The 26,324-nt window shown below is 37.7% G+C and overlaps 1 gene segment (V, D, J or C); it reads right to left on the reverse strand.

Moving 5' to 3' along the window:
* Positions 1 to 26,324, reverse strand: part of LOC101141518 (T cell receptor gamma constant 1-like) — a 58,861-nt gene that overhangs the window by 3,048 nt on the left and 29,489 nt on the right. Inside the window, 2 exon segments of the C gene segment in view lie at positions 2,621 to 2,950; positions 10,870 to 10,921. Coding sequence covers positions 2,621 to 2,950; positions 10,870 to 10,921 — 382 coding nt within the window.

A 26,324-nucleotide genomic window follows, 5' to 3' on the forward strand; every position in this document is an offset into this window, starting at 1 on the left:
CCTCACTGAAGCCTCAAACTCCCCAGGCTCAGGAGATCCTCCCATCTCAGCCTTCTGAGTAGCTGGGAGTACAGGCACATGTCAGCACTCACTCCGAGCTAATGTTTGTATTCTTTGTAGAGACAGGGTTTCGCCATGTAGCACAGGCTGGTTTCCAACTCCTGGACTCAAGCAATCTTCCTGCCTTGTCCTCACAAAATGCTGGGATTACAGGGATAAGCCACCACAGTCGGCCAAGAATTCTTTCAGTCCTTGAATCCACAACAGAATCTTACATATTTGAAGGAGTCTGGCTTAGAAAAATTTCTCATCTAAGCAAAAAAAGCAGTCATTCCTTTCCAAATCATGCATATCCCCAATGTCCCAAGCAAGTACCCATGATTTTCTGGAGGTATAGTGTTTCTGGACACAACAACAACATTAATAAAAGCTAGTATCTACTGAGTGCTCATTATTGTGTCAGGCACTATGTTAAATGCTTCCCATGCATTTTTTCTTTAATTCCCCAATAACACTGAAGTGAGTTGTATTATGTATGGCCCCATGCTCTGAATGAGGAAATAAAGTTTAAAAAGTGCAGGCAACTTGCCGAGAGTCATATCAGCGAATAGCAGAGCCAGTATTCAGACAGTAGTTGTAGGGGAAGAAAAGAAATTGGACATATGAAAAGTACTTTGTAGAAATAATCCACAGAAGTAGATAGAAAGTAATTTATAAAGAGGCAAAATAATGTCACCATTGTGTACTCTAAGAAAATCTCTTTCAGTATGTTAATTACTCTCAGCAAATGGTCGTTTTTATTATAGGAGCTCAGCATTTCAGTGCAATTCTTTCTGGGACTAGAAAGAGAGAGGCCAAGTCACATTGACAGTTCTCTCAATAAAACCTGAGGTGAGAGTTGAATTTTTCTGTGATGTTCAAAAAAAAAAAAAAGGAAGCAGCAAACATGCATACAAAGACAACATATTTTAAAACAGAAGAAAACAGAGTTGCATTGGTGTGTTGGTTTATTATTTTTCTAGTAGATGTGTTCTTGTCTACACGGTTGTGATTCTGGTGTGCAATTTAATGCACTCTCTGAGATCTTTATTTCATGAATTCTAAAAACTTGGATTTGAGGTATGGGTTTTGGGTAAGTCTCACGAATGCAAACGTTAGTTATCAAGTCTGTATGTCCAAATATCTTTAAGGGCTGACTTTAATGGGTTTTCAATGTCTTTTTATTTTCCTCATGGTGACTTCATTTATTAAAAGATAAATGAAAATGACTATCACTTATTTCCATGCATTGATTGAGGAAAAAAGAATAAAGTAACTGTTCCCCATAATAAAATCTCCAAGTGTATCCCGAGTTCTCTCTCTTTCAATCAAGGTTGGTTGCAAATATGTACCAGATTAGTTTTATCTCCTTGAAAAGCACTTCATTGATTATATAATATGATCACTTCCATGTCATATTTTTAGCTTTTCTCAGAAAAACAAACTTCCAAGAAAGAGCATTAGAAATCTACTATAGAATGACATTAAGAGAAGTGTCCTCCTTAATGTCTTGGGAAGCTCATGAAAGACATTTTACTTTTAGGGCAGGCACGGTGGCTGACGCCTATAATCCCAGCACTTGGAGGCCGAGGTGGATGGATCACTTAAGGTCAGGAATTTGAGACCAGCCTGGCCAACATGGTGAAACCCCATCTCTACTAAAAACACAAAAATTAGCCTGGTGTGGTGGCAGGCGCCTGCAATCCCAGCCAGTCGGGAGGCTGAAGTAAGAGATCACTTGAACCCGGGAGGTGGAGGTTGCAGTGAGCTGAGATCGTACCACAGCACTCCTGCTTGGGCAACAAGAGTGAAACTCCGTCAAAAAAAAAAAAGGACTTTTTACTTTTAGAATTTAGTGTAAAGGAAAACACATTATAAAACTGTAACTTCTCTCCTGTATAATATTCACTGCCTTGGAACTTACTATACTTTTTATTTTGCCCTGATCACTAGAAAAATCAGAACACTTAAGCACAGTGGTAATAGACTACCCTCAAGCTTTGCACATTTGCCTCCCCTTTGTGTTTCAGCAAAGGAAATAGAAAATTGGAACTGTTTTTAGATAAACATCATTCCGGCAACAACAGATAAACATCATTTTGTCAACAACGAACCCATTATTTTTAGGTTAAAGTTTGTGGGTAGCAAGATTGAGGTGAGTGACGCTCCTGCTTGGGCAGAACATTCCTGAAAGACATATATACGTTATTTCCTGATGAAGTAAAGTCATCAAAAGAAGGGAGAACACTTTTTGAGCGTTTACCACGTGTCACGTTGCTAGATGCTTCTGTGTATGTTGTTTCTTTAATCCATCTAACAACCCTAAAAACCAGCATGTGACTTTCTTATTTTGGATAATGGAGCTGAGGCTGAGAAACCTTCAGTAACTTTTTCAATTTTGTTTTCTCCAAAACCTATACCATTTTAATTCTATAGAAAAGTAGCAGGGCATTTATGCTACCATTAAATGTAACAATTTTTAAGAAAGATTTATGTTTGTTTTTCATTAATACTGAAAGGAAAAAATGCAGCATTCACTTTCAGAGAAGTGTTCTGACAGATGATATGTATAAACACATACCTGTCTTTATTGGAGGAAAGATAATTTCTTGATCAACTCCGTTTTTATTATTCTCATGTCTGACGATACATCTGTGTTCTTTCTTCAGTGACTTTTCTGGCACCGTTAACCAGCTAAATTTCATGTATGTGTCGTTAGTCTTCATGGTGTTCCCCTCCTGGGATCGCAGAATCGTGTTGCTCTTCTCTTCTTGCCAATGTATCTTAATAATATCCGGGAAAAATTTCTCAAGAAGACAAAGGTATGTTCCAGCCTTCTGGAGCTTTGTTTCAGCAATTGAAGGAAGAAAAATAGTGGGCTTGGGGGAAACATCTGCATCAAGGTGTTTATCTATGGGGAGAAACGAAATATGAGTTTAAAAGAATCATTAGAGAAACACACACATTGCACGGTTTGGAGTGGCCTAGTACATAACCATAAAAAGAGAAGATGCCATTGAGCTCGTGTCCACCGTGGCCTTTCATCCAGGATAGGCTGCACAGTACTTATTATTGTGCTTATTTTACAGATGTTGAAAAGAGGATCAAGACATTAAATAACTTGCTAAAAGTCACAGCTCTCAAGTATCAGATGCTGGATGAAAACCTGGCCTTTGTTTATTCTGCACGTGCTGTGATGAGTGTGATTTTTAACTGCCTCCTAGCAGGGCTTCCAACGTTCATGAGCATATTTATTTTATTTTTAAATCTCTTTTGTTTCATCACAGTGAAGCAGGTTTTCAAGGTGGATGGCAGGGGAAGTGGAAGGTCAGAAAACTTCAATGATCTCTCTACAGATGAGACTCTTTGGTCCTTTTCCCACTTCCCTTTTCCATCCTTTGTAACTTATGTTCTTTGGCCAAATATGACACATTCTCATGTTCTGCAATTTCGTGTACTCCCACTCTTCATTTAACTGATTCTGCGATGCACCATATTTATCTTGTTATTTATCTTATTTCCCATATGAATCAATGTCAAAATTTTTGTTGTTGTTGTTGAGACTGGAGCTTGCTCTGTCGTCCAGGTTGGAATGCAGCGGCAAGATCATAGCTCACTGCAGTCTCGACTTCCAGGCTCAAGTGATCCTCCCACCTCAGCCTCCCAAGTAGCTGGGACTACAGGTATGCATCACCATGCCTGGCTAATATTTGTTTTTTCTAGAGACATATTTCACCATATTGACCAGGCTGGTTTAAAACTCCTGCGCTCAAGTGATTTGCCTGCCTCAGCCTCCCAAATCCTGGGATTATAGCTGTGAGCCACCATGCCTAGCCATTTTGTTCACTTTTATTTTTAACATACATAGTCGCTTGTTTTAAAGAGAATCTACTTCCGCATGTACATACTGTCTATCAAGTTGACCGTGTAGCTTCAATGTGTATACCAGGAGCAGTCCCCCTAGTTAATATCTAACTTTATATAACATCTCAATTTCACATCTGCACCCTCCAAGTTTTGGGATGCAGCAGTATTTACAGCTGTACCTCCAGATTATTCACCATCTCTTGACTTCAGAAACAAAATGGCAACATTTCCAAAATTCTTATTTAAATTTTTTTCTTGATTATTTTCAGAAATACTCTTGTGTTAATCTTCTCCAGTAATGCACTTATAAAAATTTTGTTTTGCTTTAGAAAATATTCACCAAAAGCACATTTTATTTTGGAATTTCATTTGAAGTTTAAGAATGACTAAGAATGCACCGGGGTGTATTTTTTATACTGGTTTTTATATAAATTTACCCCATTAATGAGAAGGTCTATGTAAATCAGTGTATCTATATTTTGACTCTTTATGTCTCTCCCAGAATTTGTATCTGTCCTAATATGCTATTTAACTGTTTTAAATCTCCATTATTCTCTTTGTCTTAGCCTGCTGAATAAAATGTGTATGTAATTGCTCTATTAAAAGTCATGATTTCAGAGCTTCATAGGCATAGGGTCAAGATACATAACAAAGCATCATATGTTTACAAAGGCATATCACTTGAATCTGGAATGTTAATGGGTTATACATTCATTTTTAAGCTAATAACTGAAATTATAAATGTTACAATTCTTTCTATTTTGATTTCCAGTTGAAACTCCAATGCTTTGGCTGGTTTGAAGTGAGTTTAATAATTGAACAATTTCTTAAGAAAATAAGAATTAAATTTCTCATTTGAAAAGAAAAGAAAACAATCTTGATCATTTCTGTCTGTGTAGCAAAGCTTCTGATTTTCATACAAAATTAGTAAACATATACAGAAATATTAATTTTTGAGCATGCTATAAATTTAATTAGGCATAATGTGCTCATCTTAATTTCATACTCTTTGTTTTTAGTGTAAATAGTATTTTACTGGTTATACTTGTGAGACCGTGTATATTTCTCCACCATATAGTTTTCTTCTAATTTTAAAAGCATGTTATAAAATATGATTAATTTTTCAATTACACATTATATTTATATAATTTTAGTCTCTAGTCAATATATTTTCCAATCTAATTTTCATCCTAAGAACTAGTGTCTCTTCATGGAAATACTTCTAATTCATTGTACTAAAGAAATTAAAAATCAAATGATAAACTTGGACATTTTCTGTACGGTACCACAGCATTCATTGCCTCTTGTCCACTTTCTTTAGCTAGATTCTTTAAGTTTCATTCTTTTCAGGACAAAATGAATCTGGAACTTCCATAACTTTCTCAAATCACTAAATAGCGTACTCGATTATACATGGTAAGGGCCGATATTCTGGATCATCCTCTCACATGATTTTTAAAATACTGCTTTTAAAATGTACATATTAAGAGTGTTTTTTATGGTCAAGTATGGTACATTCTTACTGACTTCAATAACAAATAGAATTTACATATTTTACTTATTTAAAATAATAAATAAAATTTATTTTATTGTTGGATTCATTTATATACATTTATTTGCATAATCAAATAGTATATTTGAGTTAAATTGCCTAAGTTGTTTGCAGTTTATTAAAATGCAGTGTTGTAAATTTACCAAATATCAACTATAGTTTTTATAGACGGTATGATATATTAAATCTACATATGGATATTTATTTAAGAGTTCTCTATTTCTTATTTTTTCATTAGCTAAATTGTTATAGCCATTTTATGTTTAAATATGTATTTCAGATTTATGATGTTTCCAACTGGATTTAATTGATTTGATATCTTGACCATTTTTGGTAAGATTTTAACCTTTTTTTCCTGAGACATATGAACAGAACCCTAAACTAATTGGCTATAAATCTTAGGACAAATATGTTGGTGTTGGAAATTATATCAATTAAGATAAAGGATTAAGTAAAGCACATAGAACAACAAAAATAAAAAATAGACATCTTAATACAATGTTTTTGCCACATGATTAAAAAGTCTGCTAACAAGAAACGAATCCATAAGCTCAATTTTTGTGTGTGAGCTGATGTTAAGATAACCTTCCATTTGAGCAGTTAGAAGTACAGCTGAATCCTCTGGAAAATTGCTGCTCTGTAAATTTGATGGGCTGAGAGCAACTCTCCATAGTAGATCCCATTGTCTCTTTACATGTGAATCAAGAAAACATTTGTTGGGCACCTATTTTGGGTTGGACAAAGTGCCAAGTACTTAATTCACACTATGTTGTGCAATTCTTATACAACCCTACTGAATTCATACTGTTATCCCATTTTATGGATTAGAAAACTGAGGCCAGAGAATAATCACTCAATTTCACTAAGCAGTGAGCAGTGGAGCCAGAGTTCCAGGTGGACCTGACTCCAACACCCGGGCTCTTTCACAACAAGAGGCAACATGTGTTTGACCATCAGAGATGAATATGTGTCCACTCTATAGAGTCTATCACAAACTTACCTGTCATAATACATTTGGTCTCAGGGCCAAACATTTTAATGAGATCATTTCATACATTACATATGAGCCCTTTATGGAAGTCCCTATATGCACAAAGCCAAATCCTATTATGATATCTGTGCCATGTTATCTATGTTCTCTTTTAGTATGAGCATTTGTTTTAAAGTCTCTCCTAAGATTTCTACATGAAATCCCCATCCAATTCCTCTTTTTTCTAAACATTATTACATTATTCCAGTTTAATCATTTCCTGCCTTCCCTCTATTACCTTGGAAATGTTGTATTCTTCCGATACTTACCTGTGACAACAAGTGTTGTTCCACTGCCAAAGAGTTTCTTATAATAATTCCACAGTGATTCAGTCCATATCAAAAACTCTAATTCAGTTTCCCTGAGTTCTTCAAATTCTGGTGATCTGGGATTCTCAAAAGACCAGGGTTCCAGTCCTGGTTCATTTTGCTCATAACAAGTTCTGTTGCTCCACAAATCAAATAACTTAAAGCTTTTGGTGTTTTATTTATCTAAAAACAGTGATGTTTCAAAATCAGTTCAACATCGCTACCAGCACTGAAGTGAGACCAAAATGAAACAAGATATAAAAAAGCAATTTGATTAAAATGTTATAGGTCCCAGTGCAGTGGCTCGTGCCTATAATCCCAGCACTTTGGGAGGCTGAGGTGGGAGGATTGCTTGAACTCAGAATTTTGAGGCCAGCCTAGGCAACACTGCACCTAGTGAGACCCCATATTTACTAAAAATAAAAAAAGCATTAGCTGAGCATGATGTGCACGACTGTAGGCCCAGGTACTCGAGAAGCTGAGGCAGGAGGGTCACTTGAGCCTAGGAGTTTGAGGCTGCAGTGAACCTTGATCACACCACTGCACTCCTGCCTGGGCAACAGGGGAAGACCCTGCCTCAAAAATAAATGCTATGGAAATATAAGAGATTATGATGATGATGATGTCATTGTTACGATTAGCAATCTGTTTGCTATGATTGTGTGCCTTGACATGACATTTTAACCCTATAGGACCAAGCATTGCCCTTACTAAAAAAAAATTCAGCATTTTGGAGTGGCAGTTAAATCCATAGCAATTAAGCAGGAAGAATAATTTCTCAGTTCCTCTGTTTGCATTCCACTTTGCTCTGGGATTCTCAAAGCCATCGTCCCCATCATCACAAGAAACACACCTTCCACACACCCAATCTTTAATAGGTTATCCTTTGCCTTACCTGCCGTGTTAAGAAAATCAAAGGGAACATTGGCTAAAGTCTAATATATGCAGTCAGTGTATGGAAATTCTTCACTTGTGTTTTTCAAAACAAGTGAGCCTTTTTCTAATCAGCAGCACAACTTATTTGCCTTCCAAGTTTCACCAGAAACTTCAGCCTCAAACTGACTTCTGTCTAGTTCATGCCAAAGTCCAGCTTGAAACACCTGGCTTTACCCTTCAAGGCAGAATGGGTAGAGAAAAGGCAGGAGGCCTGGTCCTCAAATCCATCTCTCTGTTGTCACTTTAGATCACTACATGTTATCTGCCTGACCATGTCTGCTGAGCATCACCATCTGTGCATTTCATTAAATGTCAGGATGCCCATAGCACTGATGCAGTGGTAATATGCAGTGGGTTTTTCATGACCATTCCTTTCATTTTCCAAAACGGAAGTTGAAGGCAATGCCCACTCTTCCATTTCCTTCTAAAGGACTCATGCATTGAAGTCTTTTTCCAATTTAGTAATAGAAAAAATATGATATTTGAAAATTTGGTGTGCTTCTTTTTATCAATTAGTAAGATGTATGTATTCCCCTACCTTTTTCTCCTTCTTTTGAGCATAAAATTTTAAACTATGCTCCTCGCTAGGTAATCACAGGCCTTTTTCCTTCTCCTTTCCTTAGGGCTTTAGATCATCTGTGTATATTTAATGGTCTGACTGTGCTTGTGTATTTTAATTTAGGTCTTCTCAAATAGATTTTGGAAAGAGATAACTTAAATAAATAACAGAGTTTGTGCATTTAGCATGTTTCTCCTTTGCCCCAGGAGTTGATGGTTTTGCAAGGTCAAGCTCAAATAAGACACAAGGAATGGAGAATATGTTTGCAAATCCTAGCTCTGTGATAGGGACACCTACATACTAAATTTAGATAGAAAGTGCCAGAACTTAAAATGAAGCTTTTTTTCCCCAAAATTTTCTCTCACAACATGAGGAGGTGCCTTATGTATGGTACAGTCTTTGTGTAACTTCTCATATTAAAAAATGTTCTTCTAATACTCTGCTTTGATCCAGAAGGACTAACTGGACGAGATGCCAACATGAAATGAACTCAATGAATGCTAGTTTGGGGAATAGCACTGGTTAAAGGAAAAAAAAAGGCAAAGAAATTTATCATGGATTTGGTCATTATTACTTGGGGCTAATGTCTCTGTAGTTTTTACTTCATACAACTGTAGAATAACAGAATAAATTGGAAAAAAAGATATCCTTTTATTTTGTGAGTGAATAATTGTGTCTTAGAATAAAATATTCAGAGACACCATCATAAGAGGATTCCAAAGTGGATGCTTTGACCTGAGATGCCTTAGAAAGTTGCTCTGAGATAGATGCTTTACATGCATGTGAAGCATCAAAACAAAAGTTTTAATGAAACATAAGGGCAACAAAGGCAATATTTCTCAACTGATGTTGATATTGATATAATTTTTAACTTTGAAAGTATGAACCAGGTAAGAAATTATATGTTATAGGTAGACATTTGACTGTTTTACCTGTAGCCCTATAAATTTACATATTCAAGTTGGCGGAGGGGAAAATACATATTTTCTTAAACATATAAATTTTCTCTTGAAAATGAAAAATCACCTTGTATTCAGGTAGATCATATTTGAGATAATACGTAAAACATTCTAATTACTTTTAGAAGCAGGTACAATTAGTCTTTTAGACAGAGAAAGCATTTTACAAATAGTGATATTTGTTCTGAAGTGAGCTGCTGAATAGATGGGAGTTGATACATTTATCTGTATTCCTGAGTGTATAAAGACCTTTCATGGGTAGTAACTTGAATTCTAGAAGAGGAAATAATATTTCTATCACCTACCAAGTGCCAGGCATTCTGGTAGGTAATTTCCATATTTAATTTCATTTAATCTTTATAACATCCACTTTAGATAAGTAATCTCCATTATCTTCATTGTACAGATCAACGTGAAAACAGAAGTTTCAACTTTGTTCTGGTATTGAAAAATATTAAGGACATTTGAAAAGAATGTTTATGAAGTAGTGTGAAGTGAAAAAGCCAGATCTATTATTGTGTATCTAGTATGATTCCAACTTTGTAAAACAAACAAACAGAAAGGCAGAGAAAAATGTTTAAATAAAAATATAACAAAATGATAATGTGATGAGGGTCAATATCAAATTATAATTTTTTGTTTATTTTTGTGTTTTCCAATTTTTCTATAATGAACCAGCATTTTTATAATTTGAACAACTGGTAAATCAAAATACACTTCCTAAAACGAAGTTACATAGAAAGTGCTAGCTCCAGGAGTCGAGAAACAAAGTCCATACCTTTTCTTGCACCGCACTTTCCTGAAAAATCACTTCTCAGAAAATTACAAATTATGAATTTGATTGCTACAATTCTCATTAAGTCAATTGGATAAAAGAGAATCGGAAGGTCACTTTTTAACTTATAAGTTCATTTTATCATAAGATCTCAACCACTAAGGAATTAAAAATGTAAAACTGCTTTCATTTTTTCCGATGCTTTATCAACTTTGTGAAAATTCTCTGAAAACTTTCATTTCAGTGGATCTAACAGACTAAGAGTATCTTTATGAGATGTTTTCTCTTATCCAGGCAAAATTACATCTTTAAACTTAAGCTAACAAATAATAAACAAACTCATTGGACCAATTTAAATAACAATAAATGCAGCTTATGTTACTTCTAAATATGGTCACACCGAGAAATATTTTAACATTTGATATTAATCATTCTTTCGTCAAATTATCAAATATTTCATCTTTTGGTGACCAAATAAGGAGGGTAGCTGATTTTACTTTTTTTTTTTTTTTTACTTTTTTCCATTGGTTATTTTTAGAACTGAAGAAATAAAATCTCAAAACTAAACTTGTTCACAAAACTTTCAACAGAGAGATACCAATGGAACATAAGGCCTCCTCCATCCTTCAGAGATTTGCAGTTGGTCTAAGCTCCTTAGTAATGTCTCCCATGCTAGGGCAGGAAAAGTTCTGACTCCTAAGGCATGAACCAAGTCACCTGACCTCTCTGGAGATTTCACCATGATTAGTGACCAAACCAGGAGGGAATCCTAGAATTCTGAGCCAGCTCCTGCCTGCCAGCCTCCCATCCCTTCTTTACATTGCAAAATTTAAAGAAAACTTACCTGTAATGATAAGCTTTGTTCCGGGACCAAATACCTTGATTTTTTTGCCCAACTCTTGCCCACCACCTGAGAAGCCTTTATAAGAATCTCCCTTTGTGTCTGTCTTAAAATTGTGCCAACATTTTTTTCAATATTTACATAAATACATAAAAATTGGCCCAGCTGACATTAAGTCAAGACAAAGGTCAAACAAAATCACACTGGATCTGAATGTAATCAGGAATTTAAGAACTGACCTCACCCTGCCCTGGGCACTTTGGGTTATGTACATTCTCTCCTTGTATCCCATACATTAGAGAGTCTGATTTTACCTTTTCTCATGATTTTGCCTGAATCTTCTAAATCTTCCCTAAAAAGTTTTCTTGTATACACTTTGTCTTAAGTGTAATTTAAAGTTAATATTTCCTTAATTTTCAAAGAGAGACAATAATAGGATTCTTATGTTTGACATTTAATAAATAGATATTCAATATGATTTATAGGTATTTTGGGATTCATATGTATGGAGGGATGGGTATCTAGATTGATTCTAAAATAACTTCTTTTTGGCCAGGCACAGTGGCTCATCCCTGCAATCCTAGCACTTTGGGAGGCTGAGGCAAGCGGATCACTTGAGCTCAGGAGTTGAAAACCAGCCTGGTCAACATGGTGAAACCCCATCTCTACTAAAAATACAAAAAAAACCTAAAACATTAGTTGGGCATAGTGGCGGGAGCCTGTAATCCTAGCTACTCAGGAGGCCAAAGCAGAAGAATCTCTTGAAACTGGGAAGCGGAGGTTGCAGTGAGCAGAGATGATGCTACTGCATTCCAGCTGGGCGACAGAGTGAGACTCCATCTCAAAAAATAAAAAATAAAAATAAAGAAAGTAAGTTCTTTTTAGAATCCAGTTCTCACTGATAGAATACTGATGAGTTGTCTGATGAGTTGTTAGAAAATATGAATTCTTAATGATGATTCATTGCTGAAAGACTGCTACTTTTGACTTGAAAATATCTACACAGTTTCATCAAATTAAATCGTGTGCTACTCAACAGAGAATCTGAGGCAGCTCTGAGTTATGCGACTTAGCACTGCAATATAGCATAGCTGCGATAGCTCCTACATCAGTTTCAACATATCTAGCAAATTTGATGCCAATACAGAAAGACAGCTGAGTGGAATGACGTCAAAATGACTCATTCTACAGAAATACCCTAAAAATTATATTTTGAGTATTTAATAAATGTATATCCCATATGACTTTTTGGAGGAGAGAGGTCATTTCAGTGCCATAATTAGAAGTAGAAGAATTGTATTAATACACAAATAGTAATACAAATTAGGAGTTGTTACTAGAAAAATAGTCAACTAAAGAGTCCATTCATAGGGTCAAGCTACAGAAGAGGAAATATTCAAAGTTTAAAAATATGACTTAATATTTCTAAATATCACATAAGGGTCCAGACCAGGCACTTTGGAGTAGACAAGCTTAGATAGATCCCAGACTTTTCCACAGTGACTAGTCATGTGACTTTAAGAAAGTAACTGATCTTCTGTAGGCCTCAGTTTCCTCATCTGTGAAATGGGACTAAGAGGATCTCCTGCATAGGTCTGATGAGCAAGGAGATAAAGCATTGAAACTATTTAGCATGGTGTCTGGCTCTCAATAAACTTTACTAATATTAATTTTCTCCTTAAAAGGACAATATTGGGTCATTTTATCAAATCCTCCCACCAAACGCAATACATAGATCTTATAAGCAATAACTGCTACACAAATTAAGAAAGAAAATGAGCTCATGAACCCAAGACCTTCTGCTTCTCCGGCAGCCACAGGCCAAAGAACGTGGACAGGGCCCAATCAAGCCAGAATCTAGAATACTTATCTGCCAGACTGGCAGCTTTTGAGCGTTAAGACTGTGTCTTCTTTGCCCTTTTATCTCTAGCATCCAGAACAAAAACTGTTTTGATAAATATTTGCTGAGAGGATGAATGAACAAATGAATATGTAAAATGATGAAGACTCTTTTCATTGACCTTGGAGCTGACATGGCTGGTTGAACTTACAAATTCTATTAAACCGGGCCATTTCCAGGTGATATAACAAGAGTCCCAATTGCATAAATTTTGACTGACTTCAGCCTCCTTCAAAGAAACTAGAACACTAATAAGTGGGATGTATTGACCTTCTATAGTAATTTACTATAAGAAGTAATTTTTTTCTATACTATTTCTCAGGATGAGATCAAAATCAATAACATGGGTTTGGCAGGCCAGCAGAAGAAGGGAGCACTATGTTATATCTCAAAATACAGAGAAGAAGTAATTAATAAAACTCCATTTTTATGTCTCTCACTTAAAAGACCAACAAAAAAGTAACCTGGAGCAAGGACTTACACTAATGGTGTATAGACATGGGCCTCAAAACATTTTAATTTCTTGCCAGAGTCTATCTTTTGTGTGTGTGTGTGTGTGTGTGTGTGTGTGTATTCTTAAAGTAGAATTTTAATCCGCTTACAGACAGGGAAGGGAAGATATCATGTACAAAATCGTTTTGTTTCCATATTCAGCTAACCTGCAAAATTGCTGTTCGTATACTGAGGCCAGGAATGTGACATATTCAGATAAGGTTGATGATTTTTTTCTAAAAATCATCTATCAGTTTTTCATTACTGGAATAAAACCAGAAAGAAAAGTTACTTACCAGGTGAAGTTACTATGAGCTTAGTCCCTTCAGCAAATATCTTGAACCAACCAGTGGTATCACACTGGTCTAAGCTTCTACAAAAATCTCAGCCTTCTGATCCTCGGGACACAACTAGCAATCCAACAACATTGAACTAGCAATTTCATCTTCTGGCTTTTTTGGAAGTCCTTGAATATAGGTTTTGTGACATGTGATAGTTTGTAATTTTTCCTCATAAATTGCCTGTTTTCTTCTAAGGCAGTAATTCTTGAAAAGCACCAGCAGAAAAGGGAAATGGAAAAAAAAAAAAGCAGGAAGAGAAAACAGCAGGTTTAATGGGTCAACCCACTGCTTTTCTAAATTACCAGGAAAAGTATTCAGAGAATTGTCTTTTTTTTTTTTTTCCAGGGGTTAAATTGTGTTGAAACTGCTTTGAGATTACATCAAAGGAAAAGCCCTTCTGTTCCCACAAACACCAGGGCCTCTCTGCTAGCAATTTGGGAAGATACTTCTGAAAGGAGGAAGCTCTTTAGTAACTGAAAATGCAAATGTGTCAATGCAGATATACTTGAGAAATTTGAACAAAGGTCTCCACTTTCAAAAAGCCACTTTTATCATTTGGCAACACGATGTTTTACCAAGGCAATGCCAAATGAAAAAATGTGTTCTGCAATGACTTATTATTTCTCCTGGAATAATAGAAGAAATTTGTAGAATTCTATCTCCCATGAAATAATACATTCTTTAATTATACTGAGGCATGACCAAAAAAAACAAATCCAGTTATCTAATATGTTGAAAAATCTGCCATCTTAAGCTGGGGTCAGCTGTGTGATCTCCTGAGTACAGATGAGGTGTTCACTTTCAAGGGCTGAGGAGGACAAGCCTTGATAACCTCCATGTCCACTCCAGATCCACCCTGCTCCAGCCTAAGTCCCCTGAGTCCTCATTCAGGAAGATATGAATGAGGTCACAGAGGGCACCTGTCCATACACAGCAGCTCACAGCCCCCAATTCAATGGAGAGGACAATGGGGCTGGGTGAAAATTATGTTTGGAAAGGGTTTCTTCTTAATAGAAAATTCAAAATTATTATGTGGCGCTGTCAATGACCCTTTACACCTGTGATAGATGGAATGACGCCCACTCAATCTCTTCTTGTCCTCTGGCCTTCCTTATTTCAGGACCATGAGGGGAAGCATCAGAAGTCTTAGCAGCCGTCAATATTTCAAGAGCCATGAAGGATTTAACGAATAAAATGTGGAAAAGTAATGAATTATAAAATCTTTTATTAAATTTACCAAAAAAAATACAAGAATGATATGAAGAACACAGTATTTAGTTTTCCTAAGGGCATAAAATAAAACCTAAATAAATGGAGAAACATACATTGATGAATAAAAAGCTTCTATCATAAAGAGGCCAATACATCCTAAATTCATCTATAAATTTCCAGCAATTCCAGTCAGAATTACTACGACATGTTGTTGTTGTTCTAGGGTGTGAGGTTTAATGTTAGGCTAGATAAGTTGATTTTAAATTCTATAGGGATGAATAAATATGAGATGATTGAAAAAGATTTTCTGAAAAATGGTACAGTGAATAGACATTTGGCATAGTAGATCTTAATTTTTATCACAAAGCTACTGAGATAATATGATAATCATGTAAGAATAATGAAACAGACAAATAAAACAGAAATTCTTCAGAAAATGTGTCAAATATGTGTGCATATTTAAAACATGCTGCAGCATTTTTAAATTGAAAGGAAATGATGGATTGTTTGGAAACAGGCATTAGGAAAATAATTACCTTAGAAAATAAAAATACCACTCTACCTCATCCCAGATAACACAGGGTCCAAATAGATTAAAATTAAAATTACAAAGCAACACGTGGCCAGAAGGAACATATTGGAGATTTATTGTATCCATTGAGTAAAGGGGCATGGGATGGAAATGGGGTAGGAGAAACTTAACACATTAATTTTTAAGAAGTAAGCATGTGGAAAATTTTCTATTTTTATAGTATTTTCAAATAAATGTTTTTGAAAGAATAGACAATGAGGACTTGCTAAAAAATTTAGAGAGGAAAGTGACATGATCACATTTGCACTTGAGAAAGATAAATGTGCAAGCAGAAAGGAAGGGGTGCTCCCCAGGACAGCAATTTGGGTGAAGCATATGGTTTTATAGGTGGTCGCCATAAGCCAATAAGAGGCAACCAGGACCTGAATTGTTGCAGTGATGGTGGAGATGGACAGAGTGGCTGGCACAATAAACATTAACAAGTTTACTCGAGCTTTTAAAAGATTCTTGTGAAATAATTTATTATCTCAGGAAGTTGGGAATGAAGAAAAAGACACTTTAAAATTGGAAAACCCAGGTTCAGATTCCAGTTCTTCCACTCCTGGCGATGTGCCCTTGGGCACACACACTTCTCAGAGCCTGGGTTTCCTCATCTTTTAAATGGAGAGAATTAGACCTATTTCCCAGGACTTTTGTACGATATTTATAATCGAGCATGGGACACAGTAGGGGCTAAAAACTGATTAATTTTTTCTTATCATTTATGTAATAATTCAGACAGAGAGACTTCACTTCATAAGGTAGAATGGAAAGACCTTATTTCTGTGTCTTTTTATCTGAAAATAATAAGTTACTGTTACTTCGTACTGTCAATTACCCTTTGCACCTGTCATAGATGGGATGATGCCCATTCAATCCCTCTTTGTCCTCTGCTTTTCCTTATTCCAGGACCATGTGGGGAAGTATCAGAAGTCTTAGAAACTGTCTACATTTCAACAGCCATGAAAGATTTAAGTAATACAATGTAAAAAGTAATGAATTATAACATATTTTATTAAGCTTACAAAAAAAAAAGAACTATGTGAAGACCATGATGTTCAGTTGTACTAAAGGCGTAAAACGAAACCCAAATGAATGTGTATAAAGATAAGCAGTTTTGCCTCTAACCCTATGTTTTGGAACACACACATCCTCCCCGCCACATTTGTCATGTCTTGAGTTAACAAACTGAGGCAACTTAAATCCTGCTTCCAAGAAGATGGGCTATGAATGAACAAATATATAAATAACAAGTAAGTCAAGTGAGGTAAAGCACAAGTTGATACTGCATTGCTTGAAGTTTTGCATTACTTTTTCAAGTCTGATGATAATAATTTTCATAGAGAACAGCTTCAACCAAATTTGTTAGACCATCAAAAGATACGAAAATATATCTCACATTTCATTTCAGGGTTTGGTTGCCAACATGAACCAAAATAATAATTTGCACATTTTTTTCACATTGGTTTATCTTTCAGAAATTGTAATGGATCTTAATTAAATCGGGTACAGCAGTAAGTTAAGACACTTCTGAGAAAGGCCACCCTCTGAAGCAAAATAAACACATTATCTGACATGTACAAGAGATTAAAAAATCACATACTGACAATCTGTGGACCACTAACTTTCATAAATTAGCATGATTTGATTTCACGTATGTCATCACTTAGATAATATCAGATATGTTACAATATAGTCCAATGGATCTTCACTTGTTTCTAAAAACACCAGGGCAGTGTTTGGGAGAGGCCCGGTCACTGAACTTTCAATCAGATTCTCCCTTTTAGCAATTGTGCCACCTGTCTTCATTCTTAACCTGAAGATTTAGTCTTTTAGGGTTTCTTTTGCACTTGGGGTACTTAACATGCCACTATGCATATTGTAGATTTATAGATACTTTTCAACTGATACTGCTCCCACAGGCAAACATGCCTGGTGAAACACTTGTTTCTTTTTGGCAAACAAGAAATGTTTGCATAAAAGACTCGTGTCTGGAAGAATGTCTTGAGAAATTAATATTCTACTCTAAGCCCCAAATCTCCTTTTCACTTACCTTCCCCCTGCTCTAGGATGACAATCCATGGGCCTGTGCTTTCTGATAGTGAAAGAGAAGAAAACTCATAAATACAGTGTCTACCATGAGTCAGGCACTAACTATGCATTTATCTCTTTCTGCTTTACCCTATAAATGGTTATTACCATTAAAAGTCATGTGAGGAAACAGAATTAGGAAGTTCAAACTGAGCCAGGATTTCAGTTCAAGTTTTCCAGATCCCAAACCCTGTTCATCAATTACTTCACACTTGAAGAGATATGTGTGGAAGGAACGCAGTTCCCAGGTATAGTCTAGGTCTGTATAATATAGAGAATCTGTATCTCAAATGGCCGTATAGAGGATGCTGGGTATTGCTTTCTAGGAATCACAGAACATATTAAACGAAATAAAAAGCAGACGAAATGGTTGATTTGCATATTCTAAAAAGCATTGAGTAGTCAGTGCCAACACCTAGCAAAATAATCTGTAAGGAGCGGGGCTAGTTGAATCTGAATATCAAATTATATCTCACAATTTACTTTCTTTTTATTTGTCTTTCAGTGACACCAGGAGATTATAGCATCCATGGGGCCATTTGGGCCATGCACTTCAGAATGACAATCATTGCCGTCATGGCTGGCCTATTGCCCTGCACATGTCAGGGGGAACACAAAGAGTTTCTAAACCTGCAGTAAGTTAGAGAGAAGACTGGGTGTTCCCTGCATTGGGTCTGTAGTGTTTCGGTCGGGGACTCTGTTGAGACAGCCTACTCCAGTCTCAGATTTGACCACACAGGGTTGGGCCTAGTTTGTGGGTGTCTTTCTGGCAGGTGAAACCATAGCTTCAAGAGCTCCTGTAACCTCCCTTCAGATCTCATATCACAGGAAACTCAATAATAGTTGGGTCTCTGCACTCTTCTCTCATTACTAGGAGAAACAAAAAACACAGAAGTCAACAAAACACTATCTGCTTGAGAAAACACCCTTGCCATTCCGTCAGATGATACAATATACTGTTGCCGTTTACTGCAATAGGAAAGTCTGGGGAGGAAAATAATACATGCTTGGAGATTGGGGGAAGGGAGTGGAATTGGAATCAATAATTTTTTTTGTACTTGTCAGACATCCAAAAAGAGAGGTACTGAGCTAAATGTAATGGTATAGATATGGTTGCTACTATTGTTCTTGCTATTTTCTAGGTGTGGCTGGTAAGGCCTTGGACATGAACAAGTCCTAGGTCACTCTAAGAAGGCAGAAAGCAGGCCAGGGCTACCCAATTTGAACCAAGTGTGTGGCCAGCCAGTTGGGATTGGTTCCAGGTTTCAGAGTGAAGAGTAGGAAATTCCAGCCTTGGTTCAGCAGGTCCTTCTATTATAAGAATTTACTAATCTAATCAGAAAAAAAGCTAACCTCTATGTCCCACATGCCCATATGTGTGATGGGCATCCCAGGGAAACTGCTCTGATTAGTAAGGGATTTCAGAACAGTTAGGAAGCTGTAGAAACAAAGGGCAGTAAATAGCTATGGGAAGACAACATGGGTAGATGGAGTGTGAAGTCCATCCCTGCTGACATTTGTCCCCTTCTGAGCAGTGTGGTAGTCACATGTTTGGCCTATATCAGACTTGACTAGGGCCGAGGGGTACCACTGAGGAAGACGACGCATAGTTGTCACAGTTCCCTTTTGAAAGAAATGTGATTTTGCTGAAAGAAGTTCAACACAGACCACGAGAGAGGCAGGAAGAGGCACTGGACTGAGAATCTGAAATGCAAGAATGTGGCCCTACCTCGGTGGTTAAATTAGCTTGAGACAAGTCACTTGCTGTCTCTGTGTCCCCAGCTTCCTCATTTGAAGTGGGGACATTGGGCTAAATACGTTCCAAGGGCCCTCCCTGTTCAAACAGCCTATGAACCAATGAACAAGAGCATTAAGGAGTCTGTTGTGGTTGCAGGAGTATGAAAGCAGTCAGGGGGTGGTCATAGGAAGATTTTCTTACAGGTCCCTTCTGACTCTGTGACATTATGAGATCCCAGCAGGCACAGTAGTAAGTGGCTTCATCCGACTTGGCAACATTGTTAATGATCAGGTAAAAGATACCATCATGTTTATCATCTGCCTCCAAGCGGGGATTGGGCCTGTCTTGCTTGTAATTTTTGGCTGAGCCATAAAGGATTCGTCTCAGGGGCTCCCCTTCTTGTTGTTGATACCAGTGCACAACGGTGTTCTCGAGGGGAACCCCAGACAGCTTGCACCTTTTGTGCACTGTTCTGTCTTGTCTGCGTGTGGAGGAGAGTTGATCCTGAGATACCCTCATTTTGGTGTCTCCATCTGAAAAGCAAGGAGAGAAATGAGAGGCACTGAAAACAGTCAACTGTGGACACAAAGGACAAGAAAGGACTGAAGTCAAACTACAAACCCAAGCCAAAGACAAGAAAAACCCATGAGGTTGACATTGCCAGTGGCTAGTCAGAGTAGATGCTACAAGGGAGCACAGATTAATATACTGAAGATGTAGTGGCAGCTGTTGCTCTGTGATAGGGAGGGAAAGGTTTGTTTTAGAACCAATGAAAGTCCTTCACAGGGAGATCTGTTGCAGTGGTATTTGTCATGTTCTGGTGTAAAGAAACTATCAAATCCAAGAAGATCTCATGAAAACATTTATGTTATAATAAGTCAATGTTAACATCCCCTTTGGAGTAATTCCCTCCTATTGTTTTGGAGTAATTCCCTCCTATTTTTTTTTTAAGTGTTACTTTCTCCACTCCCGTTTTGGCCATATTTTGTCAGAGTCGTGGGTAGCTATGCATTATCATGAGTATTGGAGGAAAAGTATAATCACTGTGTACAGTAACAAATGATATTATAATTTCACAACCTCTTGCAGTACTATGTACATTTTATAGATTAGAAGTGTCCCCAAACTTCACAGTGTGATAAATATTAAAATTTCATGTAGTTATTGCTTTAGACACTGTGACGTTATACTCTATTGTGACTGAAGCAAAATTTTGGAGGAAAAAAATCTTTTTGGTTTATTATCCTCCACTCTTTTCCCATGCATAATTTTTAGTTTTTCAGAATTAAAGTTATAATTTACTGTTGTTTGGAGGACAATATTAGATGTTATTTTTATTTATTTACTTATTTAGAGACAGGGTCTAGCTCTGTCACCCAGGCTGGAATGCAGTGGCATCATCGTAGCTCACTGCAGCCTCGAATTCCTGGCCTCAAGTGATCCTCCCACATTAGCCTTCCAAACAGCTAGGGCTACAAGTGACTACTTCCACATTCAGCTAATTTTTGTGTGATTTTAGAGACAGGGTCTCACTATGTTGCCTGAACTGGTCTCAAACTCCCGGCCTCAAGCGATCCTTCCACCCTCGCCTCCAATCCTCACACCTGGGATTACAGGTGTGAGCCACCGCGCCTGGCCTGTTTTTACGTTTCTAAGCATCGCTATTTTAGCTGAGATAGCTCAGCAATTTAGTCATAAGGGAAAGGACACAAAGGAAGTGATTTGTTGAGCACTATGTCAGAAGCTTTCATATATGGAGGCTCATTTAGACGTCAGCAACTCTATGAGGTGACTAATGTTAGCCCCACCTGAAGCTGGATAAACAGAATGAAAAGGCATTAAGAACTTTCCTAGATCACATTGTCAGTAAGTGGCCCAGCAGGAATTTGAAACTCAGGTCTATGTCACTCAAAAGGCCTTGTATTTTCCAGCACTCTTTCATTCATTCAAAGTCAATAAACCAGCCCAAAAGCCAGCCCAGGCTCCAGAGGGGTGAGGCTGGATGATAAAGTTTCTCATTGAAAGAAGCATCAGAGGTTGGGCCCTTGGGCTCCTGCTCAGACTTTGCTCAGGACACATGCACCAGAGAACAGCGCTCTGTGGCCAGCAGCCAGGTGCCTCTAGGAGGTAGAAAAGGAGAGGTGTGTGTTTGCACAGGTGCAGCAGACGTGGGAGGTGTTTGTGTTCAGTTACAGTGGAGCATTTTGATACAGTGTGTCCCAGCAGGCACAGTAATATATCCCTGCATCCTCCTCAGCAACTCGGTGTATTCTCAGGCTGGAGGACAAGTCACTTTGCCATTTCCTTGCTTCATATCTTTCCTCACTAACACCTTGTTCATGGACAACATTTTCATTTGAGGAGATATACAGAATTCGCTTTAGGGACCGGTCTGGCTTCTGGTGGTACCAGTGTATACATACATTCTTCTTAAAGGTACTGGATTTTATCTGGCATTCAAAAAATGCTGTATTTCCTTTTTTCTTCGTGACAGATGTTACAAGTTGTGTTATGAGATTTTCTCCGCTTGTATCTGAAAGAAAAACCAAAAATTTTGAAATTTTTCAATATGAAATGTTGATGTTGATTAAGATAGTATGTTTGTTCTCTATTAAGGGAAAGCTTGGGTGTGAAGTTTACATTTTCTTCCTGAAGAGCTCAAGGTAATGGTGGAATTTGTCAGCTTAGCCTGAATGACCATGTGGCTTTGTTCCACCTGAAAATAGTGTGATTTAAATGTCCACGCTTAGGTTGATTCATATCTGCTATTGTGAATAGCACTGCAATGAACATACACATGCATGTGTCTTTGTAACAGAATGATTTATATTCTCTTGGGTATATACCCAGTAATGGGATTGATGGGGATACCATGCAATACTATGCAGCCATAAAAAGAACAAAATCATGTCCTTTACAGGGACATGGTTGGAAGTGGAGGCCATTATCCTTAGCAAACTAACACAGGAGCAGGAAACCAAATATCACATGTTCTCACTTATAAATGGGAGCTGAATGATGAGAGCACATGGACACATACAGGGGAACAACACATACTGGGGCCTATCAGAGGGTGGACGGTGGGAGGGGGGAGAGGATCAGGAAAAATAATGGATGGGTACCAGGTTTAGTACCTGGGTAACGAAATAATCTGTACAACAAACCCCATGACACAAGTTTACCTATATAACAAACCTGCACATGTACCCCTGAACTTAAAATAAAAGTAAAAATTAAAAATAAATAAATGTCCACATTTTCTGTGCCTCCCTTCCAATGAGCGAGATGTCCCTTGGGTAAAGCAACTCACACGTCCACAGAGAGGCCACCAGGATGCCCCGCAGCAGAAGGAGCATTCTGCAAGTTCTTGTCCAGAGAGGCGGCTGAATACAGGGTATTCTAATCACAGAGAAAATCTGAGGTCTGAGGTGGCAAGAGGAAGTGCGCTCTGCACACACAGCTAAGACGCACAGACTGCAGGGGAAGGGACCCATGCTACTTTACTCAAACATCCTGTGAAACTGGTTTTCTAACTCAGTGTAGCAACGGATTTCTCATTGCTGTGTGATTTTTACTATCTGAAGATGTTTGTGTAAAGAACCATTTTCTTGCTAAAAGATAAACATTCTTTATTGGTCTAAAACAGAGAGGGAGAGAGAGAGAAACCCTAAAGTCTGCCTTTGAGGTGCCTCAGGGACCAGTGTTCTAACACGGTTGCTCCTCACTGCACATCATCACCTAGATCCACTTAGCTGTGGATCCAGGCTAAGGGAAGAGCTAACTTACGTATGACCCGGCTTTATCCTGTAGACAGCCCAGCCACAGCAAACTAATTTCAGATTCTCTTACTTTTGAATGTTACCATTAAATGGGAACCTTACAGAGGCTGTGTCCTTGAAGTATACTTTTAAAACAAAACATTTTTAATACATTTTGAAAACAAGGGCCATTGTTATTTCCTATAATAAGACAAGTGTAGATTCAGTAAGAGTCAGAAAGAAATGCAGAGAAAACAGTCACTTTTTGTCCCCACCAACCAGAGACAACTACTATTAACAGTTTGGTGTATTCCCTTACAGGCTAATATCTGCTCATCTTTTTCATTTGCTTCACATAGATATAAGATGTGTGCTCGATTTTAAGCTCTGTCTTTATACCTTAAGGTAACACCAGGAATATTTTTCTGCTCTGTGGTTACTTTCTTATCACGTTCTGACACTTAGCAAGATTCCCTGGTTCACTACCACACTAACCATCAGATCACATAGGGGTCTGCAGATTTTATTTATTTTACATGGCCAGTCCCATGAATGACAGGAACAGAAAAACAAGAAATTATTATTTAATTGATCTCTTAGGTTTTGAACTTCTATGAGGTTCCTGTTGCTCATTTAGTATCTAGTTAGTGAAAGTAACTTAATTATCTGCCTTCCTTTTCTTAATATCACTTCCTCACTCTCCTACTAGTCTTCCTGTGTCTCCCAAACAAACTAGCTGTCCTCAAAGCCTGAGACTCACTTCCTGGGGGAACTCAAACTAAGACCGGTTGACTGTGTCCCTTTCAATACAGATACCCTCCCGGTTGTTATAACAGTTCCATGTCCCTCCAGACTTAAGAGTAGCAAGGACTTTTGTGTTGCAATAGCCCATTTGTGTAGTTACAACAGAGACTATGTTGTCCACCAACATAGAATATATTTACTATTGGGTCCTTTGCAAAAATAGTTTGCCAACTCCTGTTTTAGAGCAATTAAGGTTTAAAGGACTATGTTTTACCTTCATTTATTTTATTTCCAGTTCTTAACATTTCCTTGTGTGAATTCAAGTTTTTGACCCATATCATTTTTTTCTTTTGCCTGAATAACTTCTAGCATTTCTTGTGAAGTGCATCTGCTGGCAATGAATTCTCTCAGTTTTTATTTTGTCTGAAGCTGTCTTTATGCCAAGTGACAGTTTTTTCATTTAACACTTTGTAGATTTCACTCCAATGTCCTCTTGCTTGCATGGTTTCAGATGGAAAATCTGCTTTTTTCCCTGTAGCTACCTTCAAGAGTTTCTCTTTATTTTTGGTTTTCAACAGTTTAAATCTAATATGTCTAGGTATTTTGCTCTGTTTTTAATATTTATCCTGGTTGGTGTTTTCTTAGCTTTTTTGTTCTGTGGTTTGGTATCTATCACTACATTTGGAATACTCTCAGCCATTTTTTTTCAAATATTTGTTCTGCTCTTTGTCTCTTTTGTTTCAGGGATTCTAGTTACAAATATGTTTGAAAATATGATATTGTCCACAGTTCTGTTCTTCCATGAAGATATGCTTTCTCTCCTGTTCTTTCCTTCTCATCTCCTTGCATTGCAGTTTGGGTCATATCTAGTGGCCTATCTTTATGTTAACCAAATCTTTCCTTATCTCCATAGGGTCTACTGGTGAGCCCTTCAAAGGCATTCTTGATTTCTGTTACTGTGTTTTTTTTTTATGTCTTGCATTTTCATTTGAATTTTTTTATGTAATTGCTGTCTCTTTGCTGAAATTCTCTGTCTGACCTTGCATGTTGTCTACCTTTTCCATTAGAGCCTTTAACATACTCATCAGTTATTTTAAACTCCCTGCCTGACAGCTCAAACATCTGAGTCATATCAGAGTCTGATGCGTATGATTGCTTTGTGGCTTCAAGACTGTGTTCCTTCTTGTTTTGGGGTAAGGTACTTAGATTTTTTTGTTGAAAGGGGACGATGTTGTATAACACAGTAGATACTGAGATAACTATATTTGATGCTTAAAAATGCCTACATTGGCCAGGCACGCTGGTTCATGCCTGTAATCCCAGCACTTTGGGAAGCCAAGGTGGACAGATCACGAGGTCAAGAGATTGAGACCATCCTGGCCAATATGGTGAAAATCCCGTCTCTACTAAAAATACAAAGATTAGCCAGGCATGGTGACGCATGCCTATAGTCCCAGCTACTCGGGAGGCTGAGGCAAGAAAATCACTCGAACCCGGGAGGCAGAGGCTGCAGTGAGCTGAGATCAGCCACCGCACTCTAGCCTGGGTGACAGAGCAAGACTCCGCCTCAAAAAAAAAAAAAGAAAAAAGAAAAAAAAAATGCCTACATCTTTCTTTCTGCCAGACCTTTAGTGTGGGAGTTTGTGTTAATCTAGTTAGGAGTTAGACTGGGTTAGAAGTTTGTTGTTGCTACTAAGTTGTCTGGATTGGAGTTTGTTCTTCATAGGACATCAGAGACTTCAGATTTCTCTAATCATCCCTTGTTTTTGGCTTTGAGCCATCCCTTTGTTCTGCTCCCCAGAGACAGTCTGTCTTTTGAAGCTCTCTTCACTGCATTCTACTGTTGCTTTTGCTCAAGGTAGTATGGTGGTGAGGTGAGGAAGGGAGACATTCTCTGCTATTTTCATTCAGCTTCTGTCTTAAACAGGCAGGGTCAAACCGGGACTTGAGAATGTAACTTCACAACTGTTGCTGCTCTTATTCCAGAGGTGGCACATTTCCAGTCATAGGAGGCACCCACCAGTGTCCTTGGGCTATGATTTTGACACCCACCCTTCCGCACATTAAAACTCATTACTCTGTGGAGACAGGGATAAAGTATTGGGCAGAGTTGATGGTGGCCTCCTTTTCCCTCCCTCAACTAAAACGAAATTCCATGGAAACCTTCTCTTGCAGATTAAGTCCTTCTTCTACAGTGGAGAGGAGGTGGGGTAGGTCTGGGTGAATTTAGACAGTGGCTACTGTTCCCCTCCTACAGCCAGTACCAAAAAGGGGAGCTTTCTCTGGATTCTCCATGCTCTTCCCTGAAAGAGCCTGCATAGGGTTCCTGGAGAAAAAGTCTAAAAGATGGTGGGAAATTCCCTAAATTTTTGGCCCCCAGAGGCTCACACTCTCCCACTAGTCTGCATTCAGCCTTTATAATTTCACTAAAATGTCTAGTTTAATTTCCTATCAGTTTTCTTTCTAGCTGTAGAGACCACATATTAGATGCTATTTTTACCTCCTCTCTCAGAGTCAGGACACAGCGTGGTTACGAGGACAGACGCTGAAGCCAGAACCCCAGCCCCTCCCCACCCCAGTTAAGAACTCTGACCACAAAGTAAATCACATC

The sequence above is a fragment of the Gorilla gorilla genome, chromosome 6 (assembly GCF_029281585.2).
Source record: "Gorilla gorilla gorilla isolate KB3781 chromosome 6, NHGRI_mGorGor1-v2.1_pri, whole genome shotgun sequence".
NCBI lineage: Eukaryota > Metazoa > Chordata > Mammalia > Primates > Hominidae > Gorilla > Gorilla gorilla.